This window comes from Tubulanus polymorphus, chromosome 4, assembly GCF_964204645.1.
Source record: "Tubulanus polymorphus chromosome 4, tnTubPoly1.2, whole genome shotgun sequence".
Classification (NCBI taxonomy): Eukaryota; Metazoa; Nemertea; class Palaeonemertea; order Tubulaniformes; family Tubulanidae; genus Tubulanus; species Tubulanus polymorphus.
In genome coordinates this window covers 3,547,426-3,574,817 of record NC_134028.1, presented here as the reverse complement: position 1 = coordinate 3,574,817, position 27,392 = coordinate 3,547,426, and the positions used below count along the sequence as shown (strand labels likewise).

Sequence of the window (27,392 nt, the reverse complement as noted above, 5' to 3'; positions counted from 1 at the left end):
CAGACAGTGACCAAATGATATCCTTAATGCTACTTAGCTAAGGAAAACCTGTGCCACCCTTCATCTGTCAGCAGGGATAAAAACCCGAGATGGTGTCGATACTCTGCCACATTCGGACCAACAACTACAACAGGCTGCTGGGTCCATTTAGGTAGGTTTGCGCAGAAGCCTACAGCTGTAGTACTAGTAGGCCTGTCGCAGAGTCTTCATGCAATCAGGTTCAAATCCCTGTGAAGCAGGGAAGAGATGGAGACAGGATGTGTACTTACTACCGTTCAAGAATGAACCTAAGGTATCCTTATAAATAATATTACGAACAACCCTTCAGGACTGGTACGTTGGCCATGTCGATTTACAAACTAAAAATTCACCCTCTTGAGTCTGACCCTTAAGCCAACCATCACACTGGCGCATTAAAAAATAACATGCAGGGCTAGCATAAGAAGGTTCTAATAAACTACTCAAACATATTCTTAACCTACTATATACGACCCTACTCTAAACCTAAACTACAAATAAACAGGCCTATACCGCATACAGAGCTGTAGAAAGAGGATAGACTCAAGTCAGTCAGCGAGTTATTCAGGTCAAGTCAAATTTTGCCATTTCAAACGACTGTAGCGCCATTAATAAGGCACCTATAAAGCTGAAATTTTGCCGACACTTCATCCACAAGTTCACGAAAACAAACGTACCACTAAAATATAAATACCGTCGACCTAAAAGCGAAATATCTCCAATTTTGAAGACAGCGAACCCTCACAGCGAACTGACGAACACGCGGCCGCCATTACTCTTTATGTAAATTAGCCAGGCGCCAAATGGGACATTGTTGCACTAATAATTCTATTAACAACCGCTCACAAAACTGATAATTCCAGTCAATTTACGTATTAAAACTAGCATCTGATTGTTTAGACATGTAAAAGGTCAGAATTTTGAGTTATTCGGCAAAAAAACAAAAGCTAATATTAATCGACCGAGTGCCCTTCGGAAACCCCACTCATACACACACACAACGAGTAGCGATAAAATGATGTATAGGAAAAATTCTAGTGTCAGGGATCAAAGCAAAAAATTTCTTTGCCTTAGCGCGTACCGATAGAGATGAATGATATAGTTTCAATTCCTATTTATAATGTTTTCGACCGTTTTATCTCGTGCGACATATTATATATCAAACACCATCGGAATTTGGTTGATTTTTGCTTACATTCAAAACGAAGCGGTGTTTTGAAAAAAAATCCATACATCGTATTTACCAAAATTTCAACCGTCAAAGGTTGTATCTAGTTATCGTTACTGGAGAAAGAAAATAAAAGCGCCGCGATACTGACCATTTTTAAGCTCTAACCCTGGACAAACAGGCACCGTACTTTTTGTACAGGGAGGGAGTAAAAGGGTAGAAATATTAGGGGGTTACCGTAGATGTGATAAAATCCCTCTTACCTCTGCGCTTACTGTCCAAATACACTTCAACATATAAATCGTATCGATCCGTACACTTAACTAGCGCAGGATGTTGTTAAAGTTGGCCATTTACACATCAAAGGCACCGACAATTCTCTAACTCCGTGACGTCAATTCGCTTTGATCTCACCGCTCCAATCACAAATCACAGGCCAATCGCCCATAAAAATAAAATACTTCGACGGGTTGATATTTCTGTCGCCTTTGCAACGAATCGGCTGTATAAATGCTATATTCGCTGGTAAAATCTACTAAGTTGAAATTGACGATGAACTTTTTAAGATTACCATATCTCCTGTTTGTTGGGGTTGTAGTATTCGCGCGGGTAATGCAGGCTCTGCGAAAATAAACTTTTCAAACGGCGCTGTAAGCCATTTCATTCATTCATTCGATAGAATGTGTGCAATAGAAGGCTCACGGCGGCCACTTAAAAGTACTTTTGGCAAGTCGGTAAATTCTGCGGTGCTCAAACAATGGTCAATTCCCCGAAACGGCTTATGATTGTCTACCATTGAAAACCGTCGCGGAGCTATAGGTTTTGAAGAAATTCTCGCGCGCCGCCGCGACGGCATTGTCCCCGGAGCGAGCTAATGCGTTTATAATTCATCGTCGACGAAGAAGTTCATTAATTAATCCGAGACGAGCAACAAAATAATTACCAATTGTTAAATGAGCTGTGACTTCCATCAACTCAGCACCGTACACCGGGCGCGATTTCCGCGTCAACTTATTCCATGAATTTCGGAATGAGAATACTATACTATTCGGGATCCCCTTGATTTTCATCAATCGTGTGTGAAGCAAGGCTTTAGTATTTCTGAGGGGAAATATACACGTAACACGCTCGAAAACCAGACGCTATATATTCAAATATTCATTAATAATTTTGGGCGATTAATCATACGTTAATGTGAGTTGAGTCTGAATCTAATTTGTTCAATTTCGGGGTGTAAGCAACGTCGTCTTTGATCTGGTGGCGCGGTAATGTTTTTATTTATCCCGCATTGCACCGTCAGATCAAAATCTATCCAACTGGGTGAATGGTGCCGGGTGTATCATTTATTCTCTGATCGGATAAGCGGCGTGTTTATCACGTGCTACCCAGCAGACGACATCAGAGACGCCGCCGCCATGATTGATTGCTTTGTCATAACGCGATACACCTCAGATCAAAGCGATGCCGCCGCGCTCGGTACTGCTCCCTCCGCCGGGCAGCATGGACTCTATGGGTTCATTATAACCGTGTTAGAGATCGTGAAATTATTACTCACTCATCATAAAATGGACATTAACCGCGCAGAGTGATTTTCTGCATACAAATTACCCATTTCCATAATATCGGTGTTCTCCATTATCTGCGCGAGGCTGGGGAAATTATTCAGATAGCCCTGTTCGTCAAACATTTCACTTGATATCGTTCAACTAGTCATACGTGCATTCAATTTATCCCAGCATTGATATTTAGATGTCATCAATACGATTCGAATTTGAATTTCGAAGATCATTATGCGGTCTTCTCTCGGACGCGAACATTGACATTATTCTTTTTACTTGATTGCATCTTGTGGAGTAATATTACAAGAATTGCAGTCAAGAATATCTGAATAAATGGTGGAGCGGGTCTAGTGGTTTAATACCGCCCACACGCAAACGCACCGAATGACCCGGTCGGTGTTTGGTTGAAATGAATACGTCATTAGCCATAAGGATTTTCATTCATAAATTCTGATAACTATTACGTCACATCGTGAAGTAATCATTTGGATACTCCAAGGTCACATGCACTCCCTGGCTACAGAGAATTAGTTTTCTGGAGGGTGCATTATTTGCAATTTCCATATAGATGTTCACAGTCGCCTCTTGAAGTCACATAGTTGATTCGGAATGGCTGACGTCGAGCTTACAACTGTCACTGACAGTTTGTTGCGCGCTTCATTGAAGGTACAATTAACTTTTCGACAGCTCGATGCTCCCGAATTATCGACCATTTGACTTGTGAATGAAGACTTTCAGCGACGAACGCGATAACCAATAATTAGCGGACAGTCACTAGCCTTTGATCATCCCGACTAGGCGATAATTGTTTGAGCAGCTGAGATTTCTAATGAGAGTAATGTGACACGCGGATGTTTCCGCCGGCATTCAATCTGGAAGACTGTCACCCAACTCCATCCGGCTCTCCTCCTCCACGAGGAGGGCACCGCTGTAGTGCACACTTCGATCGTGGCGAGGCAGGGTATCCCTCGGGATGACAGATTACAGTTCTTCAAGACAATATCGAAACATATTGTCGATTCCAGGCGGCTTTCCAATGTCAAAACCTCAACCGCCGCCGAGAATGCACCGGACCGTCGCTGTCCTGAGCCGAAAAAGTATGGAAATCCGGCCCGCGGAGTTTGGCATGAGTCTGAACGGGTGATGTGGGATCGAACTTCAAAGTGCGGCGGACCTGGATCCATAAATCTCCTTACATCCATCCCTTCTTGAGGGGATGCTGCTTTAAAAAAGATTTTTAGAATCCCCAGATCCCGCCGTTTTGCAAACCGAACGGGCCCGTAAGGCAATCGCAAGTCATCTGTGATATTCCAATTCCGTGCTTTATTGTATATCCAGTTACGTGTTTTATTATCTACTAATAGGAGGTTCCGCCATCTTTTGGCGATGGAATAAACCAACCCGGAAGTAAATTCTGATCATTGATAATTTTTTTAATTCGACCCGATGCTACGTCTCTGAGAGGTAACGGTCAAGATGTGAGATCATACAATCTGTATTTCTCTTCCTTCTGTACCGAGTGATGTTGTCTTAATGACTTGTCGCGGTAAAAGTGCAGATCCGCACCTCTCCGCGTAAACGGTTCAATCAATTACATTAAATATCATTGTTTCAGATTCAAAAATAAAATGTCATCAGCAATTCATACATTGCCATTGGTTAATTTTAATATATCTTCACTAGAACGATTTAGCCTGGATACTGTCATTCACTGATTCAGTAGATTGCGTCAATCACGAGAGGTGCGGATCTGCACTTTTACCCATGTTGCTCCATGACGTGTCTTTTTTTGTAAAAAAAAGTTGGAAAAATTAAGTTTGTTTTCATTCTTCATCTGACATCTGCCTGCCCTGGCGCTATTAATAATAATAATAATTAGTGCTTATATAGTGCCTTTCCAATAAATGCTCAAAGCGCTGTCACTCAATTATTACCCAGCTTCTGTTACCAATCCAGTATATTCTTACTCTCCCTTGGGAGATGCAACACCGATACGCTGCAGAGCGATCAAGGCGTTGTCAGCCAGTAGCAATTGTGAATTAATGCCTTGCCTAAGGACACTACAGCACAGCCGGGGTTCGAACACACAACCTCCCGATTGGGGGGCGAGCACTCTACCACTAAGCCACACTGCTCCACACTCCCACCACTGGATATTACTCCCACCACTCCCCAGACGAGACAAGACTGGAGACACGACCGACTGCCAGACTAGGATTGACAGACTTGTCACTACAAAACTGTCACTCTTGTTTGATGAGTTAAAAAGCTACAACACTTATTAAGGAAAAAGCTATGAAAGTTGTTGCAAATTGTTTCAGCAGCATTAACTTATTTCATTCTTTCCTTTTCAGTAATAATATATACAACAACGTCCTAACAACATGTATGGGCAGGGTCGACCTCAACCGGCATATGGAGGTGGATACCAACCCCCACACAATCCTGCATACGGTGCACCCCCACACAATCCTGCATACGGTGCACCCCCACACAATCCTGCATACGGTGCACCCCCACACAATCCGGCGTATGGTGCACCACCACAGAATCCAGCATATGGTGCACCACCACCACGAGCAGCAGTTCCAGGACAGTATGGTGGCGCACCATATACAAGTGCACCAGCTCCCGCGTACAATGGGGGTGCACCTGCTTATGGGGGTGCACAACCACCACCTCAGTATGGGCAACCTTACGGAGCTCCACCACCTGTACAATTACCCCCAGGTGTTAGCCCGGAACTTTGGCAATGGTTCCAGGTACTACTTTTTGTTGTTAATGAATTACTTTTTTCGAATTATCTCCCATTATCTATTTTGTTAGTTACTGTTTTCATGTATGTTTGTGTTTTGTAGTCTGTAGATGTCGACAGAAATGGTGAAATAACGGCACATGAACTGAAGCGAGCTCTAATGAACGGAAATTGGACACCGTTTAATGATGAAACATGTCGACTCATGATTGGCATGTTTGATAAAGATAGGTACGTTGCTTTTGTTGAAGTTTGCCCTTGTTCTAACAAATTTCTGAGAAAATCAGGGAATTTTTGGTGTATTGTTGTTCTTGCTGGTAACAAGTAGCACAAGTAATCTCTTGAGAACTGCAGCCCCTGATCTGTAAGAACCCGGAAATTTGAACATTGTAACATTTGTGATTATGTTATTATCTCAGATCTGGAACCATCAATGCAGCTGAATTTGGTGCCTTATGGAAATATATTCAAGAATGGAAGGCATGTTTTGACAGGTTCGTGCTACATCTGTTTTTAAAAACTTTAAAACGACACAATATAATTGATTACTTATCTTCGTACTTTATGATCTTTGTTCGTTGTTCATTTGTAGATTTGACACTGATCGTTCTGGTAACATCGATGCTAATGAACTATCTACTGCATTCGCTACATTTGGATATAGATTGTACGTTTTCAGGTCAAATAGCAAGTTAAAATTTTTATAACATCATTCTTTGTCTGACAATGAACTAGTTGGATTTAGGGACGTTTTTGGAAAAAATTTATTTAGAAGGAAAATCCGAAACATGGCAACTAATTAGAAAATCATAAAGCAACTTTTACCTCTGTCCATTAGAGGATTGATAGCTTATATATTCATTCAATGCTAAGTTGAGTGTTTTCTGTGTGCAAAGGAATGTGTCAATAAAAATCCAAATGTTTGACTTAGATAATGTAAATTAGGGATTTTATGATATTATTCAGGCAAGTTTTTGATTTACATCCGATTTAGACAGAATTTATAGATAATGAATGGGAAAATAATGGACTCCACTTTTTCGGCCGACATTTTCTGATTTATTCATTTTCTAATTTTCCGATTTAGACTGATCAGACTTACACAATTTCGAACTGTATTTCAGGTCACCTGCATTCAGTCAATTATGCATTCGAGTTTTCGATCGAAGATTCGCGCGGTCGATAAATTTCGACGATTTCATACAGTGTTGCGTAATGTTGAAGACGTTGACGAATAAATTCAGAGAAAAAGATGTCAACCAAACTGGAAACATCAACGTTCATTATGAACAGGTAAAACAAATTGGAATACAGCGAAAAGAACTAAAAGACTACAATGAAACCTGCTTAACCCGTAAATCCACACATCATATGTTCTTTTAAAACTGGATTTCTCATAAAGCGGATGAATTTTGCCCCAAATGATCCAAATTCAGCGGGTTCTACTGTGTATACTAAATTAGCTTCCCCCTGAATTTCTGAGTGCAAAGGTGTTTCTATACGTGTATATTCGAAATGATTTCTTTTGCAGTTTCTGGAAATGGTTTTGGATAATACAATAGTGTGACAACAGATGTGTAAAACAACCTTGATTATGCAGTAGCCTAAACTGTCCTTTTCACTTAACTTTCCAGTCATTGACAAGAACATTTTTCCTACAAGATTTTAATGTATACTATATCACAATATTTTGTAAATTGTATACCGAATGTTATATACTGGGTACCACAGGATTGAGGGATACAGATGCTTATTCAGTCTTTCACATTCTTCGTATATTTGTGCGAATCTTTGAAATTTATAATCACTTAGAACTAAATTTAATGCAAGATCATTTTATTGTTAATCAATTTACAATAGGATTATGCTCAATGTTAAGGGCTTATATATTTGAGAGTCTTTGAAAGAATGGCATTCTCTCTTCTTACACTGACTTATGCATTAACGTTCCTATTTATTATGTATTTATATGTATAGAAATAAATATTTTATTTTGATGATAAATTCTAGGGTCTTTAATTCTATAGTTCAAGTTGACCATATCTCAATCCTCCTTAATTGTATGAAGATCTCGTACTGAAACCATCTAAAGCTATGTAACTAACTGCATCAATTGAAGGGTTACAATTCACTTTATTCGAAAAAAAAACAAACACTACCACAAGACGGCTTTAGATAAAAGTCTTGTTCAAGACTTAAACGTCAGATTTACCGTTCAAACATCTATAGTTTTCACGAAGAATAATGACGGACCAAATCCTTATTTGATTGTCCTCAAGATCTAGCAGAAAAACACTATCGCCACCTGGTGGTCAATCGTCACACTCGTTCAGATATCCATATCGCTCCTTTGCATCCAAACTTAATCACTTGCGACATCGCTTGGTAAAGTGGAGCCTGAAATAAATAGATTCATCGATAAACAATAAAAGTAATAGAAAATCATATTACAGAATGACAAGTCTTACCTGTTCTGCATCATTTTCCATGCCGATATCTAGATGTCCTAGTTCTTCATCCCGGAATTTTTTTATAGTCTGTAGAACAAGAAATACTTCATTGAAAAATCAGAATAAGCGGAATCGAATTCATACGATGATTATATTTACCTCGAGTAATTCTTTATGCGCTTCAGGATCGTCCGCCATCAATTGTCGAATTTGTCTGAAAATGGTGACAAAAAATATCTTCTACGGTCAAACTTGCTTAATCGCCTATTTGACTGTATATATTTTTCACTCCTATGTAGAAAATGCAAATGCATTTGTAGAATCTAAGCTTTTTTTGCAAAACTTACTGGTCATAATGTTCACCTATCACATCCTCTACAGCCACTGTACAAGCCATAGCTGCTTCTTTACCGAGTAAAGCCGTTCCCGCACCTGTTGCAATGAAATAAACGGAATATTTTCATAGATATTGCAGGAAATATACATTATCAATAGTCTCCGATAAAGCTTTTATGTCCTGTCTCATCCTCCCTCTGCAGGGACTCGAACCTGATGGTATCGTTACACTCAGCCACGGCACGAACCCCTGCATCAGTAGGCCGGGTGCGCAGGTACATGCGCAGCTTTCCCAACGAAAACTGGCGGCACCAATCAGATTGCTCGTTGTATAATCGTTGAGGCAAATTTCAAGGAAGAACTATACATGGGAAAACCCGGGCTAAAATAAAACGGGATATCTGATTGGCTAAAGATCACATCATCTGAACTGCGCATGTATCTGCGCACACGGTCGATTATGGCAGGGTTTCGTGCCGTGGCAATCTCGATGCCATCAGGTTCGAATCCCTGCCGGGGGAGGATGGTCCTGTCTTTGTGGCTTGGTGGATAATGTGTTTGACTCGCAAGTGAGAGGTTATGGGTTCGAACCCGGATAAAACCGTTCTATCCGATCAGTGTTTCCCAAGTCACTGATCTATGTGTCATATTGGGTGATTATTCTAATTGATTGAAGAGATTCCACAGTATTGAAAAGAAAGACAGTTTTCTAATTACCTAATGCATATCCAGCTAAATTCCATATCGGTAACATGGCAGTTGGTCTGACCCTCAGTTCTGGAATGAGACGTTCAAATTCTTTTAGATGAACTTTTTCTTGTTCCCACATTTCCTATGTTAAAAAGAAACAACTGATAGACATACGACTAGGAGACAGTGCACACTCAAATTTCTCGAAATCACGAAGTAGACAACTGAACGCTACATAGGGATTTCTGAGGCATATTTCGTTCGAGTGTATCTCGGTTTAGAAATAGCAATTCCAGATCACAAACTCTCTACCGGCCACTTCAATCAGGTTTACAGATTATGCTATTCCAAAATAGGTAGAGTGTATCCTGGTCAAAACAAACGCACTGAAAAAAGAACTCTGGAATTGGCAGAGACCAATCGAAACCTGTGTTCAAAATAACGCACCTGGATAAGTGGACCAACTTCTGTTTTTCCTAACACAGACATTTGTCCTTCATATATGCGATTAGCACCGAATTCGCCAGCATGATTGACTCTGATCATTCTGTCCAACATTGCGCGGGTTTCTGGTGATCGGACCGCTTTACTCATACACCGATAAAAACTGTGCGTAGAGAACATTTTACTGCAAGACAGTGCACGACTTTTATATCAGCCACCTGTAGTAAGATACAAAAATTAAAATCATGATGTGGTTGATAAGTTTAGCCTATGTCGATACGGTACATTCAAGGATTCCATCTAAACTCATTGTAAAACTAAAATATATCGTTTATATATTCACCAGAGTGATCCGAGACCAATATTGCAAGGATTAGGCTATAACTATTTTGCGCTTGCATAATAAATAAAATGCCATTTGAATTTGACTTGGTTTAGGAAGTAACACAAATAAACTTGGAATTTCTCGGAATATTCCATGAACTGGACTAAATGATTATCGGAAACCACATGTGTCGTCATTGAAAAAATCTAATTTACTTATAGAAATTGAAAGCTATTGAATAGACGTTATTTACCGGCAATAAATAACCAAAATTTGTCTTATAGGAATTGTTTCATGGAGGCTGACATGTTACATGCAAGACTTGAGGAAGCTGACATGTTACATGCGATTCCGCACTGAATTTTTATTCACCATAATGGGACATTTGTGCAAAAAAGAAATATTTCACCAATATCATTTCGCATTTACACAGTGAAATTAGGTATTTGCACCATATTCGTTCTTAAATTCATGAGCTTTCACTTTTTGCATGTGGGAAATTTGTAAATAAACAAATGCACGTGATGTAAAACATGCGCATGTGAAATGTCAATTCCAGACACATGCAGTTTTCTCCCTGTGATATGTGAGTAATGAAATTTTCTCCTCTATTTCTCCTTTTACCGTAGGTGACGATGATGTCATCCATTTCCGTATGAAATTATGGGAATTTGGCCGTATAATTACGCAGTGTCCTAATTCATATTCCTTAATTTAATCTAAGAAAACGTATTTTTACTTGATTCAAGTACAATTCAAAATTGCGTATTATCAGCTAGAAATGACAAGAGAGATTTACAACATTTACGGAGCTAGTGTATTACAACCCTAGCGGGTTAAACATTAAAGTTGGATCCAACTCAACTGCACACACGAAACCGAAAGCAATTTTGACTTTATCACCATTACCTCAGTGAGTGCAACACAAAATCGATTAAGAATTGATCGTGTTTAGTTGTTAGAGCTATCAACGGTGAACTCAATTTTCTGATTGCTGAAATTACGTCGCGAACTTGATATCCAAATCTACTGATTCATGAAAATGTGGTGCCACCATTTCGATGATTGCTTCATTTCAGAAATGATTGTAAATGAACTAGTAGCCTATATGGCACAGGTATCTCTCATTACCTAAATGCATTATCATGTGCCGGTACTGATCATTTATGTAATTGCTGAAGTTCTGAACTTGGTCCATGATACAAATAAGATATGACAAGAAGTAACAAGCAGTGATCAGATATTCAAGTCTCTTACATATTCTCTATTTAGAGGCTTTCTGGGCTCAGGGGCAGATCCAGGGCCCAGTTGCACAGTCATGACTTAAGTCCAAAAGTGGTCTTAAATCTTAAGACTGGTCTTAAGTTGTTAGATCGAGTATAGAACTTAGTTGGTCTTAGACCAGTCTTAAATCTAAGCCATGACTATGCAACTGGCCCCAGGGGCTAATTTTGAAGAACTTGTTACATGCATAATGGAACTCTGATGTCCAAAAAGGCACTATGAGGTCACTTTTGCTCTGACCCAATAAAATATACCACCAGCAGTACTACGGTGGTAACTTATGTCACTTGGACCTCAAACTGCACACCCTCACCAGTTCTCAGCACCTGAACTTGTCTCATCCCCAAAGGCACTTGTAAAAGTCCCACAAGTCCGCTGTGGTGGATAGATATACTGTTGATGCGGATATAGGTTCAAATCCTGATGTTGGTTGATTTTGTTGACAAGCTGGGGTAGATACGACCTGGACTGTATTCAGTTTACCCATTCACAGGGTCAGCGGCAATAGATCTCGCAAAGGGCTCACCGGTACCCAACAATGTGAGTGGCTCAGTACATAATTATGGGAGGGTAGGTGCCCTGGCTAGAATGCATTAAAGATGCTTATCGAGTTTATAGCTTGGTTAATTGTGAAGTGCACAGAACACACTATAGTGGTTCCACCTCTGATTAACATTTCTTCTCTTGATTTTCACTACTCACTGAATTTCTCATAAGAATTCTATATTACCTGTTCATCATTACATAATTATAAAATCGACGAAGCTCGTGTATTCTATAATTGTAGATTCATGTCTGAAGGGTTTCATAGAGATGATGAACGAAGAGCCTCGTGTAATTAATACTGCCGGTACATGTAATGCTGTATCCGGAAGATTATAGATAATGAAGCTAATTAATTGTGCTCTGTGATTGAGATACAAGCTCTAGTCGATTTCTAATGAATACTGTATCAGTTAATACGCTTAGATTATATAGGTGCCTATTCGATCAGCTTCCTAGAAACTCAGATGCTTTTTAGAATGGTAAAACCAGGTTGGTTCGGAGAGGTTTTTGCTAAAACCGATGGCCTCAACGCGCCCAATCAATATAGTTGAGATTATTACCAGTCTTGAAAAAAAACGAATTTATAGTTCGTTTCATAGTCCATGCTATAACTGAAACTATAATCAACTCTGAAGATGGGTGGAAGGATTCCATCGGAAACGTAAGAAATGAAAGCAACAATAGTTGTTTAAATTGATATTGTTTCGCTCAATGACATAACAGAACTTCTTGGTATGAAGTGATACACGATCGCAGACACAATTCTTTATCCACCAGCCATAGTAATTTCTGGTTTCAGGTTTCACTGATGTTTGTAACGTTTATTTCCTACTTTCACTAGACAAATCTCGTTAATCGGTGACAATATAAAACAGGTCGACCGCTCTATTGATCAGCCGATCCCCCTAGTGACGCGGAGACGTCGTCAACTCTGGCTGCTGCGTGACGACGAATCAGTTTCACAATACAGTTGAAATTCTGAGAAAAACTCTCGTCTGTTTTGACTGAATCCGTATAATACAGTGTCTGAAGAGATGAAAATATTTCTATCTTTGAAACTGCGGGGATATGAATACGTAGGCGGCCTGGAAACCCTCGGGGAATCTTTCTGAATCAATCATTTAAAATTGTAAACATAAAAGAAAACTATGGAAACTATAAAAACAACTCTGAAATTTTTACAGTACAGTTGAGTAAGTACTCCGCGTAAAAAGCATTTCGAAGTCCAACAATTTGAAATGTTCATTCATGGATTATTAACTAGGATGTATAATGATGGGAGCGAACGGCATATGAACATGTTTAAAAAAGGAATTTGATAACTTCCCATTATAGTTGCTATGGTTACGATTAACGGAGCATCGTTGCGTAATTAGAAACTAAATATCAAAGCTTAGATTTTTTTATTCAGCGCCATTGGACGCTTCGCCTTTATTTACATGAATACGATATCAAAATGATTTTCTCGCCCTGAAGGGTAGATAAAAAGATCATTCAGATTTGTTGATCACGTATCAAAGATGCTTTCATAATCAGTGGACTCAATTTAGTTGGATCACTGGAGCTTTCCTTCTTAAAAGCTTACCTTGAATGCTGATTTATTGAATATAATGAATAGCCCTGTATACTCTTAGGTGGAGAACAGATAATAAGTTTAAAACCCACGATATCCTGAATTCAAAATGAATTTTATTTATCAAAAATTAAAGTCAAAATACACAAAGGATATCTGATGATGATTTCTATAGTGAGAGTTTGAAATGCTGTGTATTTTGATTTTAATTCTTGATAAATTGTTAATCTTTGAAATTCTCTAAAAAAGTGGGTCTTATAATCTGTGTTTCCCAATATTTTAGAATCGGTTAGTTAGGCATAAGTTTGATATTGAATTTGAATCAGAAGTAATTCCAAGAGTTGATTGTATGTAACCCATTGACATACCATTCTGTACTAAAAAGCATATCCAGGGTAAATATGTGATTGGCTTGTTGAAGTAGGCTAAATTGTTTATTCGATATTTCTTCGAACCTGAAAGCAGGGTGTAGACCTAAACAACGTTTTCATAATTTAGTATGTAGTAGGTTGTTATGTTGAGATAGAAATTGAATTAATCTTTGATCTAATCTGCCATTAGCCTGCAGCAGAGCGTGCATAAAACTACTATTGGCAACAGCCTGTGTTACTGATGCAAGCTAGCATATTAGTCGGGATGGGTTAAAATATGATATATATATATATATTTATATATATATATTATTTCAATCTATATGCAGGTATAGAAGCTGATATGGTAATTTAACACTATGACTGATAAAGAAGTATATAACGACAATGATAACATCAGTTGCTTCAGTGACCATTTTGATGTCTGTCCTGACGCGTGTTATCCTCGTACTGCCCGTAATGGAAGGATAATCAGTTTTCTTCGTTGTAACATTGATTTCAGTGCTGCATCAGCGACAACTACGAACCCGGCCAGACAGCGTGCTGGCAGTGCTAGCAGTACACTCCTCCATTCTCTCTCAGCTATCAGCCACGAGTGGTTGATATTCTCTCTGTGTACTGGTAGCATTTTCCAGTGACAGAGACGAAGACAGCGCCGGGCATGAAGAACGAAACTAGAAACTATTATTACGTCTAAGGTAGGTAGAATTTAAACTTAGTATAAAGACAAGGAGTGCATTGTGTCTGAGGTGCTGTGTGTTATGAAAAACTGTTTCTCTTATTGATCAAAAATAAGAAAATAGAAATTGAAATCGTATATTCATCCATATTTCTTAAAATGTCATAGGCCTAGATTTAAATGAGCTCAACAGTTGGATGTTAGCCAAATGTCAGTCTTTGAAGCTAGATATTTCTGCCGATTCTTAAAAGGAAACATGAAACTGAACTTTTTTTTCTTTTTGAAGTGCTTCGCGTGGAAAGCCAATATTGGGCTGACATAGATGTTTTTTCCGAATCAGTATCTTCATAGAATCATCAGTCTTTGATATTGTTTTATCTCTCAGTATTTGATCTAAGATTTTTACAACCCATGATGAATGCTTCCCTCACAGATTCTTCTTGATGTGAATGAAGCAGTTTTTCTGTATAATCTTATAGGTTACACACACTCACTGCTCACAGCTGTGCTAATGCTGATCTGATATTTTTTTCACGTCTGGAGTAGAATTTCCGATCAATCTGCGTCAGTGTTGTAGATCATGGAGCATGTAATATACCTGGCACCATTTCTTAGATTTACAGATAGATTTCACCAGCCCATTCATAAATCGCTAATGGAGCTAAGTCCTAATTAATGAGGAAATGAAGATTGGTTTTCGATGTCTGGGATTTTGTCTACAAAATGCACTTTCTGTTTAAAACAATAGCAGAATTTGTGAAGATATGTGCTGCTAAAATGGACCTAGGCTCATTTTTTAGAATTTGCCTTGAAAACCTAGGTAAACTCTGTGATTTTCACCCTAGAACTGCCCCTGAATGAAGATTTGTCTTTTTTATACATCAGAACCCCCTCGGTATAACATGTGCAGGTAAATAGATAGGTTTGATATATAAATTCAGTTCGTAGAGCCATGGGTAGTAAGCTAAATAGGTGAATGTGATACAGGCATAAATGTCATGGTGAAATTAGATTCTCTCCTGTGAATGTTTTGTGTTGGGAATGACTTTGAGTTTTAGATATCAGGATCTTGCTTAGTCTGAATACCAGTCGTTGTTACCAGTTCCCTACAACGGTTGTTTGTAGAACGACGGCTTGGTACTAGACTAGATCTTGCTTTAGTCAAAGCGCAAAAAACCATTAATAGGTCTATACATGAATTATTGGACCGCTAGGTTTCTTGAAATGAAATCCTGGCTAGGAATTAATCACGAAGGTTCATCGCTTATGAATATGGACAACATCAAAAATACATAGCTTGTAAAAGATTAAGTAAGTGAGCAACTGGGTTTTGATAAATACATGTGAAATCATCCATTCAGCGATGTTGTGTATTGCAATACAGGAAAAAAGGACTCAGTGTTTGATTGTTCATGTCCTGTTAAAGGGCCAGGGTCGGTGTTCTTATCTGGCACGCTTTCAAGAAGCCAGACGTAAACATGACTGCACTTATATTTATACCTGCCTAGAATGTTGATTTAGATTATTAAGGTCATTAGCTTTTCGTGTTCTATGATTCCAGTCACATCCTCGTTGACACTCAATCAAACGACTCGCTAAATTCCCTTGATCAACAGAATGATTGAAGAACAATATCTCCTCGCAAAAACATGTTGATTGTTGCTCTGCGTGGAAAGCTGTCTTTATGTCGTTATCATATATCAGGGGATCGCATCAGCTCTTCATTTACGGTTATTGGAATCCAATATTTGAACTAATTTCATTCGACTTCTATATGCCTTATTGAACTTGATCCAGTTCTTTCAGTTGCTTTTCTGCAACAATTTAATACATGTAGCTAAAAATTATTTCATTTTCTTAAGCCCAAGTCATTGGTTTTATTTCACGTCTTCTGTTCCTCAGTCGACGTGAGTATGGAAACAGTAAAGATTCTGATGTAGATGAGCATTTTTTCTTGGTCACGAATTTGAAAAATGATCTGCCTGAGGATACATTTACATACATCAAAGCGAAATAGAAGCAGCGCGTTCTATTTCACATTTCGGAAAGATCTTTTTAAATTGATCCATCCGAAATTGTTTTCACTGATGTTCTCTCGTGCGTGTGTGTACAGCTTCGAATACTATGATGTAACCAGGATGGAAGCGGGTTGCTTTAATGGGGATGGACTTCAAAGGCGTAATCAAGTACCTAAATGCAGAATCTTAAAAAATCCCATCTCGCGGTTAAAAGAACCAAAGGCTACTTTGTGCAACCTTTTTAGGCACCAGAGGCAATGAAAAGCTTCAGAGAATCCAAGTCGTTTTTGAGTGCAGCTTTTTATGAATTCTGATTTGAAATGTCGATGTGTGGACTGGGGAAGGTGCGAAGACTCTCTTCCACCTGGCTGAGAGCTGATAAGAGCCTATAGCAGATACTTGTCGTGGTGCTTCTACAACTGGTTTGATTTGAATCAGTTTTTATGAGCTATATGAACGATTTTTGTTCCTGGTCCTATAAGGTAACAGTTGTTGACTTCATTTCGTGGAAAATGACGACGAAGTTGTTGAAGAAAGAGAAGTAAATAGTACTCAGACATTGTCAACACGCGAGACAAGATAGATGTATGTATGATTTAGCTGGAAGGTTTATTCATGTTTGCTAATCTTACGTCAGATAAACACACATCTTTATTCTTATGCCGCTCCAGTCTGCCTGTTCATTTGCTTATTACACAAATGCCAGGCCTAGAGCAGCAAGAATCTGTAGTATTTTATCCAAAGAAACCGGACGCACTTTGGCTGCCACATTTTTGGGGTAAATACAACAATGTGCTTCCAGTTAGTTTTGAGTTCATCTTATAAGGAGTTAGATGTTTAAAAATTGGAAAAATACGGCGTGATGATGGAAAATGAATTCTTTTTCGATTCTAGTTTGACCCTTTACACTGACCGAGTCTCAGTGGTAGGTGCTCTAAAACTAAAGTCTCAGTTCTAATGATTATGCCTCGAATGTTTAATCACAGCACCTTTAAAATTCCTGTGTATCGATATGGAATGTTTATCCGTCGACGAGGAGTTGAGCGAATTCCAGAAATATCTGGAAGGATTATCCCTGACCGACAGCTACAGCCAACGGCAATGTGAGAAATGGAAAGCATGCGTTTCAGCCATGTTTGCACTTATCTGAATTACCGTTGACCGTACACCGGGGACATGTGACGGATTATTGTCACAATGCTAATGTCTGTGAAAGCCATAATCCAATCCATCAAGAACATTTTCACATTGAATGCATTGGATTTGTTGGTCCTGGCGAGCAGCTACAGTCGCCGTTTCGTGGTACGGCCGAGTGCTTCGCAAATCTTTAGAATCCTACAGAACTTATTTCACAATGCTCTCTGGAGCAGACGCAGTTTCCAGGGTCAAGATTTAAGAGTATTGCCGAATACTTTTAGGGCATATCAATAAGAAAAAGGTATTCTGGTGGTGTACTTTTGATCACTTTCCAGAATCTGCAAAAAATTGTGAACTTTTTTAGACAATAATGTGCCCTCTCTAAAGAAGAAATTGACCTAGAATATATGGGCACTCCTATCTTACAGAAGTCCCATTAGACGGCCCTGCATCCACCCCTGACTGTTGTCCTTCCGTCGTTACTAACATTCGTAATTTGTCTACAACACAAACGAAGCAGTCGCTGCAGAAGTGTTTGTAAAAGGTAACCTACCGAAACAAACCTTTGAAATGTGCTGCTGCATTTCCGATTGCTGTTGGTGCCGAACAAGAGAACTGTTGTCGATTTGTCACTGGTATCTGACCAGCACGCAAATCAAACAGGATGCATACACGCTGTAACCATAGATTTGCTTGATTAATTCTCTATTAATGGTATTTCGTAACATTTCTGCCGTCATTTGGGTAAAAAACACGCAGATCCGTGAACACAAAATCAATCATTTCAGAACGAGCAGTGTATCACTTGTAACTGGTTGGTCTTTGGTTTCATTGCATCCGATTATCACAAATAGCCATTACTAAATAGTAGTGGCCATTATGTGTCATATTGATCAGTGATTTGTTTCACATTTGTGTGGGCTGATTGCTTAGGTGTGAAAAAAGAAGTTACACCCAGACCAGTGTCAAGCCTTTTGGAAAGTTCTATGCCAAGAAAAAGGGCATTTTCAATTGAAAAATTCCTCCCCCCCAAAAAAAAGAATTTGAGTACCTGATTAAATGAAAATTGTATCCAAATTTGAAAAATCTTGGCCCACATTTTTTAACACTGACTTTTTTTAGATGAAAATTTTAGGAGTTCATTCGCTACACCAGAAGCCCCCTGCCGCAGAAGATATGTTTTAAAGGGAATCTATATTTTTATTTCAATTCAGGTCAGAATGTACTTCCGAGGAGGTAAATTGCATCGTATTGATCGGCCACTTCAAAGCTTTTACCTGAAGCATTTTAATGCACAATTCGAATTCAGTGTTTAATTCGTATGGAAGCAGTAGAATGCTTGTATATATACTTGTGTCAAAAATTGTCCAAACCGTTACTGACAATAACTCCTTAGTGTCCTCTACAATACTGCGGTGACAATGTCAATAGACATTTGCCAATAAGTTCCTTCAGTTTCCATGAATAATTGATTTTACTGTTCAGGTTACAGGTAACCTCTTTGTTTACCCATTATCCGATGAATGCCAGGTATCATAAAAGGTTATTGATATTTCAATATGGCAATTATTCTAAATAGTTCAAAGTTCATCAACGTTTATGTACAATGATTTGAAAAAGAATGAAACTCTTTTTTAAAATAAATAGTATTTGCATAAAAGGCAATTTTTCATCTGCTTGTGCCTTAAATACATGATCACCTCATTTCAGTCACCAGCTATATCGACTAAGGCTCAATTACATAAAGTTTTTTCTTAATTAGAATTTCGCACATAATTACACTTGGTGCCTTGCCGCCATCTAATAAAGAACCACCTGGAACTACGTTTCAATTTCATTTTTGCCTGGAGATATTTTCCTATCTCCTCAAACTGAAACTTCTTACTTTACTGAGGTGAAGTAAACGTTTGAAGTGATGTATTTGTTTTGAGTGTAAGCATAAAAATCTAATGGTTCTGAACATTGTTGTATATGCTAAGAAAAGAAGCGCATGTCGAAATATTTTTAGTGCCTTGAGAGGGATGAATTTCAGACAGTATTCGGGGAAAAGATTATCAGGGGGATCCAAGATTTCAGGAGCAAAAACAGGATAGATTTCGCTGTTCAATTTTGTGATTGATAGTCATATCATCAACAATATGCAGTCAGTGATACAAAAGGGTCAAAAGCAGCTTTTAGATTTCCCCTTGATAGATCTAGTCCTGATGATAACTTTTGTATTTGATAGTTTTGAGTAGTTTTGAATACAGGCTTGGGTAACTTGAACAATTTAGGGGGTTTGTACTCCATGAGATATAGTTTCAGAATGCGCGTGTACTATAGTATGATAGATTTGGGTTTCCGAATCACTAATCCCAGGTGGTGCGCTGTGAATGGCGATGTCTTCAGGGAATCGGTTTCATTGATGATTTCGACATCAATGAAGCCAGCCTTGTTTGTAACCATAGCGATCGGCGTCCATTGACGTCATAGATGTCTACGTCGTCGTCGTCTCATCGGGGGATGGACACTTGTAATTAGTAAACGGAGTGAAAAATGATTCGGGTGATGACACAGATAGGTTTACCCACGTGTGTATATAGATTGATGAGAGTTTCGTGTGAAATGAAAAGACCCGATCATTCATCAACGTATTCGTGTATATCAAATAATTTGCGTTATGAATGTTATTGATGTGGTCTCTACACAAATCATTGATAATTAATTAACGTTATACATATATATTTATACGTATATATATATATATATATATATATATATATATACGATTAAGGCATCAACATTGAGAAAAAATAACAGTGGCAGATTTAGCCTGTGCTCTGGTGCTCCCCCTTAAGGTGTCAGGCAGGTGTCAGGAAAAACGAAGGTCCTGGACGCATTTGCTCAAAGGTTGGTTCAAGATAACTGGTTGATGAATACCATAGTAATGATGAACTTTTAATTGCCACTATGTCAACTATCCACTAGTTAACTCTAACTAACTTTTGAGCAACTGGCGCCCCTGAATAACAGAAAACTTAATATGGCCAATTTTTCTGTGGTCTGATAGAAAATAGTTCAAATCCTTTGAAGGGAAATATATTATTCATCGACAGCTAATTAGAAGTGTTCCGTTTTTTGCTTATTTCCGTGTTTGTCAATTAGTGGCTGAGATGTGTGTCTGGATTGTGTATGGATTTGTATCCCTGTGTTGTCTGGTGTCACTGTTGCTAGGTGACTTGTTAAAGATGATCATCAGCCCCAGCTAGTGAGCGTGTTCTCTTTGTATGCATTAATCTCACGCAGAATCAACGCAGCGTTCGTCATCTATAAAATATCAAATTCAATTATGGACACTAAAATAAATTTAGAGCCGTTTTAGAATCCATCGGATTCAATGCCCTTTATGTATTTGCGCTGTTTGTCATTTCAAGACTCTATTTCCATTCATAAGTTGATAGACCATAGTCATTTTAGGTGTATATTTTAAGACATTTCTGCTTTAGTGCGCTATTTGTGCCCCTTGGTCCAAGTATGGATTCTGAAGACGACCTAGGGAGTTAAGCCCCATAAAATTAATCTGAAATGTTAACAGAAATTTTGTTTTGAATGCCTCGAATGTCCCTGGAATCTCAGAATTTGCTGGGTGGGCCCTATCCATGGCTCTGGGCTTTTTTGTAAGCATTTTATCAGATTAACCCTAATAATGTGAAAAGGTTCCTTACATGTTGTTCCCCTTAAAAGTAACCCTAGATCCGCCCTTATGGTAAACGGGCGATGCCTCCTAACGCTGTTGAAATTCGCTTCAAAACCAAGTTGATGAAATCGTGCCCTAGGACTGTTGTTACAGGCAGTATATTTGAAGCATAGAACTCAAATCAATTTGATTTGAGTTCTATAATTTGAAGCTAGCTAGTCATATCTGAAATGCAAACAGAAAACCAATATTGGGCTGTTGTAAATTACCACAGCGAAGGCATATTTCCCGAAATATTCCTCTTGTTATAGTGTGATGTCATTGAAAATCCATCAACATGCATAGGCCCGGATACACAACGAGATATGGTGAACTCGCGCTGCGGTTTATCATAAGCTTATGATTGCTTCACTTTTGGCAGCGAATTCGTGCGAAGGTTTTATTACTGTCTATCGGTGGATTTATATTCTTCGATTGCTTCGTTTCCAATCGGAGACAAATAAAACGATAAATAAAAGATGATTTGAAAGTTTTTCTTAAACCGCGGAGGAGCAGAACCGTGTGATAGAATGTAAGCACTTGTCACACGTAAAAGAGTTCTACCCTTCAGCAGTTTTTTACTCCCAGGTACCGACACGCTGGAACTGAACCCTTTATAGGTTAATATATAAATTTGATTAATTGTCACATTTCAGCCGATGTATTGCCTATGGCACTTTGGTGTCGGATTCTAGCTGATGTCTAACTATGGGAAATGAGGAAAGCAAGTCAAATGGCGAGTCTAGTGGTACGAGTGGTGGTTACCCACCGGCCAATTTCCCAAATTTTTGTAAAAAGGACACGGCGAAAGCGTGGAACTTATTGCACCAGTGTACAGTGCAGGAATGGAAAGAAGGCCATGCAGGTAAATCACGTTACTAAGTAAATCCATTTTTCAATTACCTTTTGGAACAGAAATATGGAATTGAGAATTTTTGGGATTATTTTACTTTAAGTTTTCCTTGAAGATGACGCGTAATCTTTAGTTTTCATTGGGAGAAATGTTCCGTGATTCTGATTTTGATTGCGCTCCCTACCGCATGCAGGGATTGAAACCTGAAATTATTAACGCTCAGTCGCGATGAAATGGAATTTGTGTTTGTAGAGAAATTGAAATTAATGAGAGATTTCCTGATTCTTAATCTCGAGAATGCTTCATTGGACATTGAAACAACTTGTTGTGTAAAACTAAGCGCAGTCAATTAATCATGTTCTATTCCTGGCAGCAGTAAAACACACTGCAATCTGAGAGTGATTAGTTTGTCATTTGAGTCTTAATCTGCCTTATTTGATTCCCTTGCGCGCTACACGTGTGCAACACAATCTGAAATACTCAGATTTCATAGACGTGTGATGAGGTTAGGTGTGAATCTTGGGAAATGGAAAGGGCGCTCTGAAGGATATTTTTGGATGATAATACCAGATTTCTTTGATTTCCAAAATGAAGATCATGTTCTGAAGTCAGGAATGTCAGAGCTTATATTGTGAAAAGGGGCTGTTAGATCTGCCTAGATTATTATTTTTGACTGGTCATAAACTGGTCATAGCAAAGAGGGTCAGAAGTCGCATTCTTTAATTAGGAGATGATAAACAACAGATTCTTTGAAGGGGTAGACCTGAAAATTGGAATGGGCGCTTGATTTGAAAAGGGCAGATTTGGCAATGCGAGTGGACTGCAAACACGAAAATTGGTGTGGGCTGCTGGTGGCCCTCACAAAGAAGATTTAGGACAAAAAGGGGCTTTTCTGGCCATCGACACGACCTATTTGGATTTATTTTTTGTCCTTTTAAAATTTTCTTATCCAGACTTTTTGGAGGGCACATTCGATGGGGTGGACTATAGTCCTTGGATTAAATGTATTTAGATTCAACTGTGTTTTTCAGATGCTGCCGGTTTTAGGGAAACGGTTTTGAATTGCGATGGTCACGTGAACAAGGATTGTAGTCCAGCGTTTTGTATGAGTCGACAGGGTATCATCAACATCAACAAAGCGTCCTCTATATTCAGTTTCCGGAAGCGTTGCAAGTTCACCAAGATGGCCGAACATTTCGAGTACAATCACATCCCGGCTCAATTATCGTCGATCCAGAACTTTCACGTCAAAAGCGTCCTCTGTTACCATGACAACCTCGTAGTGTTGCATCTCGTGCGTAACATGATGACGCAATTCGGTCTTCTCGATTTGAAGAAGAATAAGTTCTTGGGCATTTTCGGGAAACAAGGCGCTGAATTCGTTAACGAAGTGATCAAAGGCGAAATGAGTCCCGACTATGCAAAGTGTTTGATAATGATCGGTTTACCGTCGGAAAAACCGACTTCGATCGGCGGGTTTTCGTACGTATTGAAGGCGTACGACTTAGCGTCGCGTAAATTACTCAGCGAAACGAGTCTCAACTCGAGAGATTGTCATTTCTGTTTCGATCCGCGTTTTTGCTCGAGTCGAATTTCGATCACGAACTACGAAGAAAACCAGGACAACAGTTTGAGTTTGGTGCACACGGGCGCGTGGGACGTGATCAAGTCGAATCATCGCGTTAACGACACGATGCACGGTAGTCTGTACCCGAATATGAAAGATCTGAAGTACATGCCGGACGGGTCGTTGATCGTCGCGACGCTGGTCGATCCCGTTTGTACGTGTCGCGATCGAAAAACCCGTAATTATCGGCCGGTGAATTGCAGCATCTACGTTTTCAACGCGGACACCGTCGAGACCCTGCATTGTATCCAGTACGAACGTTTCACTTGCGGTCAGCACCTGTGTCCGGTTAATTTCACGCCGGTGTTTTCTGTTTGCGGGAATCGAATGGCCGTCGTCGTCGATGTGACCGGTATGCCCGGTTGTCACTTCGTTCAGGTCTATAAGCTACCGAGCATGATGAATCTACAGAATCTGTGTCGAATCGCGATTCTGCAGTCGTTCTCTCAAGAGGAAATTCCCGAGCTGTTACTGCCTCCGAAACTGATCAATTATCTTCACTTTAAACCCGAATACGCTTAAACGAGCGATCAATGTGGTCAGTATCGCGGAGACTGTCTCTTACATGAAACCGATGAGAAGTACGTCAGCAGAACATCGCATTCACTCGCGCGCGCAGACTGCTTGTACAAAACGAGACAAACTCGATGATCTGCAGTACTAGGTACTTTTTGTCTAGTTATTTGCCATTCACAGAGTGTTCTAAATGCTCGCTCAATTTGATTTTTCACCAATGCTCAACCGGTGGTTAAGGCGAGTCTCGTTATTTGTTGGCCATAATTTGATCTATTTCATGATTCACAGTGAGTTCTTGTTGACTGATTTTTGAAATTGTTTGAAAAAGTGTTCGATGCGATTTACATAGGCTTGTCTGTATTTTCTATTTTTGCTTCATTTGAAATAATTGATAGATTTATGGATATAGCCATAGAATGGTTATAGCAATGGATTATATAAAGGCTTCAGAGCTGTATTGATGCATCCTGCTGCCTGGTATTGAAAAAGTTGATATGGGTGGTACAGTCATTACCATTATCTGAGTCATGAGCTGAGGGTATTTTTATCCAACAGACTAGGCATTAAAGCATTTCTAGAGAAAAAAGGCAAATGCGTTGAATTCATGTATAAAGTATGGTTTGACATGTGAAGTGGTATAAATGCGTGGTTTCGATACTATGTACAATTTTAGTTGAGTTTCTGTATGTAGAATTGTATGATACATGTTTACGGTATCAGTTGTGTCAAAAATGTGTATTTGGTTGTACATATATGGTATGTGCATGTGCACACTTACATTTACTATAGTTACACGATAAAAGAGTATGGTGTAATGTGTTGTTTGTTTCTGTTATTATCGACAGACTCGAGATACCAAAAATCACGGGTTGCGTATTGCTACATTCTCTTGCTTCGGTCTGAGAGAAACAAAATGCTTCATGGTCTAAGGAAGAATTACTCTAGAGAATATGGTAAGAGCATTTCATTTAAGTTGAGTATAGGTATAAACCATGCTATGATAGGTATAAGCATGTAAAACCTTGCGAATGTTTTTTCAGCGGGTCTGCGCCCACTATGTGCAAGCATTATTGTTGTTATCGCTGTACATATATGATATACACATTATGTGCCAAGTAACTAATTAATGAAGTGTGCTAATTAGCAAGTAAAAAAAATTACTACGATGTCATCTGATATATCATTATATGTATCAATAGTATAGTAGTATATATTTGAATATAACGAATACCCTGGAAAATTGATGGAAAAAAATTTGTTGGTGTTAAAACTGTGTAGAAATAGTAGTTATATTTATTATGTATTGAAAGTGCAATAATTCTATGATGATATTTTATGATGATGTAAAATGATGTCGCATTTAACGGTTAACAGTGAGAAATACTTCATAAAAAAGAGAACTATTTTGTACACGAGTGTGACGCGTGTTTCAGTATATTTTGTGTGGTGTCACTATTTTTCGTATGTGAAGATATTTGAAAAATGTCTCATAGCATGTCTCTAGTGGTCTGTATAATGTATAATGGATCATATTTCATTCTGCGGGCAAAAATTATCGAACTTCAACTTAAATTTTGCTATTTTCACCTCCCAATAACAAATTGAATCTATTTGAATGCCATAAATGACACAGGGGCTTGTATCAGAGTTGTAGGTAGTGTAAAAACGATAATCTGTTAATCCAGTGTCTATAATGTATATAAAATAACCATATACATTATAGACACTGGATTAACAGATTATCGTCTTTACACTATCTAAAACTCTGATACGAGCCCCTGTGATAGATGAGCCCAGGTACCAAACCAGTACCCTCTCAGCAACCAACTTTGCTGAATTCATCCTGGAGAATTGATTTGCTGCAACATTTCACTTCTATCTTGTCTCGATATTCCGGTGAGTCTGATAATTCCTGTGTAAGATCAGAAGTGATGACCTTTTGTTTTATGATATCGCTAATGGAAAGCGGGCAGATGCTTTTAAAATGAGTGTATGGCATGTTCGTCTCACGTGGTTACTTTATTGTTGGTTGTTGGTTGTTAATTCTACCACCATCCTCGACCATAAATTCACATGCCATATACTCATTTAGCTCAATTTATGATTTCCAGTACCGTCAAGCCTCTTCAGAACTACACAGATGATCATATGCGTTTTTCCCATGCTCTCCCTTTTTCATCAGTTTATATAAGATATTGTTATGTCATTTGAGACTAAACTATTTATATGATACATGTACATTGTATTACTCATTGTTATAGGTATTGTAGGCATAAGATGCCAAAAAGTAGTTGCACTATGATATTTATGATAAACATATACTATTCACAAATACGACACATGTTAAACTATATATAGATATGGAACAGAGTTTGTGGTCAGACGCATTTTCAGCCAGAGCGAATGTTTATTTCACCTTGGTCAACACACTTGTGAAGGTGAAGGCTCACTAGTACACGAGTTGATTTTGTCTATCTGGTTAATGAAGAAAATTGGTGAATGTCTGTGCGTGCTGTAATTCTTCGATATTTTCTGTACCAGTTATATAGAAATTCTGAAAATGTGCTTGAATACTCATGAAAAATTGTCAAGTAGCTTAATGTGATAGGTTGCCAGTTTGTTTTCATTGATTCTTCCATAAGTATAAAGTATCTTTTTGATCTGCTGGTGAAAAATAGTTGTATTCTATTTGCTCATTAATTGCATAATATTTCAACGAGGTTTGGAGTGATCTTTACTCGGCAGGCTGTGTAATATGTATATAAATTAGTAGGCCTAGGCCTAAAGTTTACAAAAATCTTTTTTTCTGATATTGGATAAATTGATTTGACATTATAGCCACGATCACACGAGCGTTTTTTTGGCACATGCCAAATTTGGCCTGGAACAACCGTGCATGAGTGCCAAATGGGTCCTTGCACGTGATATCAAAGTTTGTTTGCGAACCAGTGCTGGAGACTTGCCATTGATAACAACAAGAGATGATCGGGAGATTTACTGACGGGTCTGTCATGTGTGACCACCAACATGGCATAGTCACTGGGAAAAGCACTTGGCTGTAATACGTGTGAATGTAACTATTGAAAATTCTGGCATTTTCTCTTCTGGAAAACGACAAAATTTGAACGGTCTTTAATATTTCAAGATTGATTACTATTATTCGATGAAAAAATCTTTCAGACTTCACTTCAAATGAAAACAGCATTTATAATCATTTAATTGCATTGACACCATACTGTGTGTTTTAGGCTTGTTCTGTGCAGTATTTGAGCCCGCATTTATAATGGAGCAGTGTTTATGATATTATTGTTGAGTGGATAACAGTGAA

The 27,392-nt window shown here is 38.6% G+C and overlaps 4 protein-coding genes across 9 annotated transcripts in view; 2 read left to right on the top strand and 2 right to left on the bottom strand.

The window, feature by feature from the left end:
- The window catches only part of LOC141903355 (axin-1-like), a 35,336-nt gene extending 33,838 nt beyond the window's left edge, over window positions 1–1,498 (bottom strand). Inside the window, exon 1 of one of the 2 annotated variants that reach the window (XM_074791461.1) lies at window positions 1,450–1,498. The gene's annotated coding sequence lies outside the window, so the exon portion shown is untranslated. Of the gene's footprint in view, window positions 1–695; window positions 790–1,449 lie in introns of those variants that run through there. The other variant, XM_074791460.1, reaches the window with a different exon arrangement.
- Window positions 1,499–4,134: 2,636 nt separating this feature from the next.
- Window positions 4,135–7,469, top strand: LOC141903588 (sorcin-like). 2 transcript variants are annotated; one of them, XM_074791776.1, is made up of 8 exons: window positions 4,135–4,209; window positions 5,100–5,195; window positions 5,415–5,507; window positions 5,604–5,731; window positions 5,920–5,994; window positions 6,093–6,167; window positions 6,625–6,793; window positions 7,032–7,469. In XM_074791776.1, exons 2-8 carry the CDS (start codon window positions 5,130–5,132, stop codon window positions 7,065–7,067), a joined length of 642 nt encoding a protein of 213 aa, XP_074647877.1. In that variant the 5' UTR covers window positions 4,135–4,209; window positions 5,100–5,129; the 3' UTR covers window positions 7,068–7,469. The 2 variants fall into 2 exon arrangements, with proteins under 2 accessions (XP_074647877.1, XP_074647876.1); XM_074791775.1 differs by having other exon boundaries at window positions 5,100–5,507; window positions 7,032–7,468.
- A 144-nt stretch (window positions 7,470–7,613) lies between these two features.
- LOC141903930 (NADPH-dependent 3-demethoxyubiquinone 3-hydroxylase, mitochondrial-like) lies at window positions 7,614–10,059 on the bottom strand. Of its 2 annotated transcripts, none has more exons than XM_074792317.1 (7): window positions 9,999–10,059; window positions 9,424–9,638; window positions 9,004–9,118; window positions 8,298–8,382; window positions 8,110–8,164; window positions 7,969–8,037; window positions 7,614–7,897 (listed from the first exon to the last, which is right to left on the bottom strand). In XM_074792317.1, exons 2-7 carry the CDS (start codon window positions 9,598–9,600, stop codon window positions 7,820–7,822), a joined length of 579 nt encoding a protein of 192 aa, XP_074648418.1. In that variant the 5' UTR covers window positions 9,601–9,638; window positions 9,999–10,059; the 3' UTR covers window positions 7,614–7,819. The 2 variants fall into 2 exon arrangements, with proteins under 2 accessions (XP_074648418.1, XP_074648419.1); XM_074792318.1 differs by lacking the exon at window positions 9,999–10,059 and adding an exon at window positions 9,764–9,818.
- Window positions 10,060–10,292: 233 nt separating this feature from the next.
- Window positions 10,293–27,387, top strand: LOC141904165 (uncharacterized). Of its 3 annotated transcripts, XM_074792702.1 has the most exons (5): window positions 10,293–10,331; window positions 14,022–14,217; window positions 18,568–18,589; window positions 21,725–21,933; window positions 22,953–27,387. In XM_074792702.1, exons 4-5 carry the CDS (start codon window positions 21,777–21,779, stop codon window positions 24,068–24,070), a joined length of 1,275 nt encoding a protein of 424 aa, XP_074648803.1. In that variant the 5' UTR covers window positions 10,293–10,331; window positions 14,022–14,217; window positions 18,568–18,589; window positions 21,725–21,776; the 3' UTR covers window positions 24,071–27,387. The 3 variants fall into 3 exon arrangements, with proteins under 3 accessions (XP_074648803.1, XP_074648801.1, XP_074648802.1); XM_074792700.1 differs by lacking the exon at window positions 18,568–18,589; XM_074792701.1 differs by lacking the exons at window positions 10,293–10,331; window positions 18,568–18,589 and adding an exon at window positions 11,817–11,879.
- Window positions 27,388–27,392: the final 5 nt, after the last annotated feature.

What these genes read in the sequence shown, in the direction of transcription:
- LOC141904165 (XM_074792700.1), top strand. Translation starts at nt 21,777, where the DNA reads ATGGGAAATGAGGAAAGCAAGTCAAATGGCGAGTCTAGTGGTACGAGT. An exon ending in ATGGAAAGAAGGCCATGCAG is followed by an intron (nt 21,934 to 22,952) that starts GTAAATCACGTT and finishes TGTGTTTTTCAG; the next exon opens with ATGCTGCCGGTTTTAGGGAA.
- LOC141903588 (XM_074791775.1), top strand. Translation starts at nt 5,130, where the DNA reads ATGTATGGGCAGGGTCGACCTCAACCGGCATATGGAGGTGGATACCAA. An exon ending in AACTTTGGCAATGGTTCCAG is followed by an intron (nt 5,508 to 5,603) that starts GTACTACTTTTT and finishes TGTGTTTTGTAG; the next exon opens with TCTGTAGATGTCGACAGAAA. An exon ending in TCAACGTTCATTATGAACAG is followed by an intron (nt 6,794 to 7,031) that starts GTAAAACAAATT and finishes TTTCTTTTGCAG; the next exon opens with TTTCTGGAAATGGTTTTGGA.
- LOC141903930 (XM_074792317.1), bottom strand. Translation starts at nt 9,600, where the DNA reads ATGTTCTCTACGCACAGTTTTTATCGGTGTATGAGTAAAGCGGTCCGA. An exon ending in AAGTTGGTCCACTTATCCAG is followed by an intron (nt 9,119 to 9,423) that starts GTGCGTTATTTT and finishes TTTTTAACATAG; the next exon opens with GAAATGTGGGAACAAGAAAA. An exon ending in TGGAAAATGATGCAGAACAG is followed by an intron (nt 7,898 to 7,968) that starts GTAAGACTTGTC and finishes TATTTATTTCAG; the next exon opens with GCTCCACTTTACCAAGCGAT.